We start from the raw sequence: 4,059 nt of genomic DNA on the forward strand, positions 1-4,059 counted from the left end.
TGACCCTCCTGCTGCCAGCGAAGCTTCTCCAAAGAGAAACCTCCGGCCTGGTCCCCATGGGGCATCCGGCCCCACAGCATCCCACCCTGGGACCGGACCCCGCAGCGCTGCCAGCCCGGGGGCCACCGACCTGGCAGAGGTCCACGTTCCAAGGGGCATCGCAGGACCAGGGTAGGGGGCTCTGGAAGGAGGAGCCCAGGTAGTAGAAAGCCCAGGCGATGATGACGTTGTAGTAGAGGGATACCAGGGAGGACACGATCAGCATGGCGACGCCAACGCCTGCGCAAGGAGAAGGGATGCTGAGGGAGGGCAGGCAGGGGCCCGTCAGCGCCCCGGGGACCACTGGCCCCAGAACACATCCAAAGGGCTGGAGAGGTGGCAGAAGACCTGCCCAGGGACTCGGGGTGCAGGCTGAGGCCCCACCAAGGGGATGCCCCAGCCCCCATACCCACCCCGCACCCCTTCCCGCAGCCCAGCCGTCCCCAGCGGTGGTGGGGCAGGAAGGAGGGCTGCCCCAAACCCCACCTTTCAGGAGCGGGCAGCACTTCCAGACAGTGATGGGCCCCGCGGCCCCGTACTGGCCCAGGCTCAGCTCCATCAGGAAGAGGGGCAGCCCCGTGACGAGCAGCATGATGAAGTAAGGGATGAGGAAGATGCCTGGCAGAAGGAGAGGGGCAGTGGGTTGGAGGGATGGCCGGCACCAGTCCGGGCTCCCCAGGGGACAGATGTGAGTGGTTTGGATTCGCAGCAGCAACGTGTGTCCAGGCAGGATGCAGCGCAGCAAGAAAAGCTCCCGGGGGCTGCTGGCTCCATCCTGGGGGCCATCCCCAGCAGACGAGTTCCCCACGTGCCCCACAAAGGGGGCCTGAGCTGGCAGCTGGTGGGATCCCACTGGCCGTGGGTTGGGGTGGGTGGTGGGAGCAGCACTGGGGTACAGCCGTGGGCACTGCGGTGGTGGTCAGGGCCATGGGATGCTCAGGGCCATGGTGCCCCGGTCCCGCTGGGATGCTCAGTGGCCTGGCATGTGCCCACAGAAGATCCCGGTGTTTCCTCTGGCGCGACACTGACATCTCCACCTTTACACAGCTTGTCTCAGCAACTGCCTTCTCTGCAGAGGAAATCCTGCTCTTTGCAGCCTCAGTCAGGCCAAATTGGTGCTGGAAAAGGACATTTTTCCAGGGGAGAAATCAGCATTTCCCAGCTGGCAGCCAGCCGCAGCCGAAGCGCATCCTCTCCCGGTGGCAAAGCTCCAGCGCAGTGATTGCCATTCCCCCCAGTGGAGCAGCTCTCCAGCCACGATGCTCTATCCAAACCCCACTCCCCCGCAGCTTCGCTGACAGACCAGATGTGGGGCTGACTGCTCATTAGCCCGGCACTCATTAGCACAGCGCTGCAGGGGAGTCACCCCTCAGCTCTGGCAGAGGCTTTGCAGGGCTCGGCCTGGGGCGCAGGGGACCGCTGTGGGTTTAAAGCCCCATTGGGACATCGGGAATTCCTGCTTGGCTGCTGGCAGAGGCCGGGAGCGGAGGGTGATGGTGCCCCGGTCCCGCTGGCCCCCTGCAGCCAGGGATCGGCCGAGCATCGCGGGGCTGCGGGAGTGGGGCAGCGCAGCGTGTCCCTGCACTGCCCACGGTGCTGGGAAACGGTGTCTCTGGCTGCTTTAGAACGGTTTAGGTTGGAAAGGACCTTGAAGATCATCATTCCTGCCAGTGCAATCCATCCTTCGGGTGCTGGCACTGCAGGGGTCTTCTGCAGGAGGTGTCACACGGGGACAAACCTCCCGACAGCCCCAGCTCCGTGGCTTCGGGATAACCTCCCCCCCCGACTGCGTTCCCCCTCACCCCTTTGGAAGGGGGCAGCACCCCCGTTTCTCCTGCTGGCCCCAAGCCCCTTTGGCTGATGCTGCACCGAGGGTGGGCAGGGAGCAGGTTCCTCATCCCCCGTGGGTGCTGGGCAGTGCCCACAGGCAGCGTGGGCCGGGCGGGCGGCAGTGACATCCAGTGGTGAGCACATCCATCGTTATGCCTGGCTGAAGCCACCCTCACCCTGCTGGGATGAGGGGTCTGTGGGGTCTGCGCGGCGATGGCCCCCGCAAAGCTCCTGCAGCACAGCCCGTCTCCTGTCCTTCCTGGCCCCGAGGGAGCGCCCAGCTTTGGGCACGCACGGCCCCGTGCGGTGCAGGCAGCCCCTGCCCGCAGGCAGCCATGCCCCGGGAGAGGGCCTGGGGAGAGAGGGGACCATCATGGGTGGTGGGACCACTGGGAGTGGGAGGCTTGGGGTGTCCCACATTCCTGTGGTCGCTGCAGCAAGGTAAAAGCCCGGGGGCCCCCCCACGCCCTGCGCACCCCCGTGCCCCAGGGCTGCAGCGTCTCCTCTGGGAGCAGCCGCTTCTTCTTCTCCCTCTGCCCCCTCCCTGGCGCCAGTGCTAACGTGGGGCAGGCAGCACAGCCCCTCGGGAAGCAGGAGATGCTTCCCCAGGAAGATCCGCAGCAAACCCTGCGCCCCAGCCCCAGCGCGGGGACACGGCAGCCCCATCACCCAGCAGTGAGCTCTGCCCCGAGGGCCAAATTCCGCCCGGTTTGTCGGTTAGGTGAGGTGCAAAGCTTGGCACAGCCCAGCTCTGGCACGTCCCGCCAAGGTGCCGGTGCTTTCCCAGACCCACGCGGTGTCACGGGGATGGGTGCCAGCCCCAGCGGGCAGCAGGGGCGAGTTCACGCCAGGCAGGGTGTTCCAGAGTCAGGCCTGCTCGCGTCGGCTCAGCCAGGGACACATGCAGGGTCGGGGTCGGCTGGAGCTTGGGGCAGAGGTTCGGGGGGCCACGGAGTGGCAGGCAGGGTCCCACAGCCCTGTGCCCCATGCACGGCTGCCGGGCTGCTGCCACCGCACAACACACCCACCCTGTGCCCTGAACAAGTCTGTTGGCTCATCAACAAATGAGTTCAGTTCCAGTGATTTAAGGAGCATCCGTGGGGCAAAGGGGAAATCACCAATTTAACTGGTCCGTTTGAAGTGAATGTAAAAATAATGGTGCAATAAAAGCCCCGCAGAGTGCTCTGGGGAGGACAGGCTGTGCGCCCACAGAGCATTGGGCATCCCGAGCCAGCAGCAGAGCGGTGCAGACTTCTGCGATGCCCAACACAAGGGGCGATGCCAGAGGACAGAGCAACGCGGGTCAGAAGCACAGCAAAGATGGTGAGGGCTGGACGGGGAGAGGTGGGCGCTCCAGCTGGGTGCAAGAGGAGACAACGTCAGGGCAGCAGAAGAAGCAAGGGGCTCAGGAATGACCTTTGGGGAGGTTTCTCCCATCCCACGGCCCCAGGACACGGTGCTGCGTCCTGGGGCGTTGCCACCAGGCACCAGCTACAGGATGAGCTCCTGCACTTTGCCCGGCCACAGAAACGTGGGAGGTTATTGCCCCGCTTGGCTGCCTTCCCCGGGCACTCCTGCCCAACTGAATTGGACTTTACAGCGGATGGGCACCTCCATGCACCATGCACCATGCACAACAGTGTGCAGCTTCATGGCACCCAACGGTCCCTGCTACTGCCCCTGCAGAGGGGCTGACGGAGCTGCAGGGGGTCACTGCCTTTATGGACAAGACCCATTTCTCTGGGCAGGGGCAGAGATGCTCTGCAGAAGGGCTCTGCCTGGAGGCAGCTCTTTTTGGCCCAAACCAGCCGGAACGGTGTCACAGGCTGCTCCGGGCTCACGCCAGAGGCAGGCACATCTCTGGGCAGCACAGGGCAGCCCCAGCAGGAGCAGGAGAAGTTCCCTGGCAGACTCATGGGGAGACGGTTTGAACTGTTAAAGCATCCTTTCCCGTGGTCCTCACAGTGGGATTAAGGTGGTGGAGTCCAGGTGGGCAACACAAGACCCCAAAGTCCCCGAATCCCCCATGTTTGTTGTCCTGGAGAGCACAGCCCCTGTGCACCACCATGCTGTCCCTCCCCAGCGCCGCCGTGTTCCTGGCTTCCACCTAGGAGAAGCAAGCAGTGCCGGGGAAGGGACATGTGTGCCCGCAGCCGTGACTCACCTCCTCCATTGCGGTAACACAGGTAG

The 4,059-nt window shown here is 64.5% G+C and overlaps 1 protein-coding gene across 1 annotated transcript in view; it reads right to left on the reverse strand.

Annotated features, from left to right (window-relative positions):
- The window catches only part of LOC104291587 (sodium- and chloride-dependent glycine transporter 2-like), a 29,233-nt gene that overhangs the window by 20,730 nt on the left and 4,444 nt on the right, over nucleotides 1–4,059 (reverse strand). The window contains exons 2-4 of the mRNA XM_009890840.1: nucleotides 4,034–4,052; nucleotides 526–657; nucleotides 131–279 (exon numbers count right to left, since the gene is read on the reverse strand). Coding sequence (XP_009889142.1) covers nucleotides 131–279; nucleotides 526–657; nucleotides 4,034–4,052 — 300 coding nt within the window. The remainder of the gene's footprint in view (nucleotides 1–130; nucleotides 280–525; nucleotides 658–4,033; nucleotides 4,053–4,059) is intronic.

Source organism: Charadrius vociferus, unplaced genomic scaffold (genome assembly GCF_000708025.1).
Source record: "Charadrius vociferus isolate BGI_N301 unplaced genomic scaffold, ASM70802v2 scaffold138, whole genome shotgun sequence".
Taxonomy (NCBI): domain Eukaryota; kingdom Metazoa; phylum Chordata; class Aves; order Charadriiformes; family Charadriidae; genus Charadrius; species Charadrius vociferus.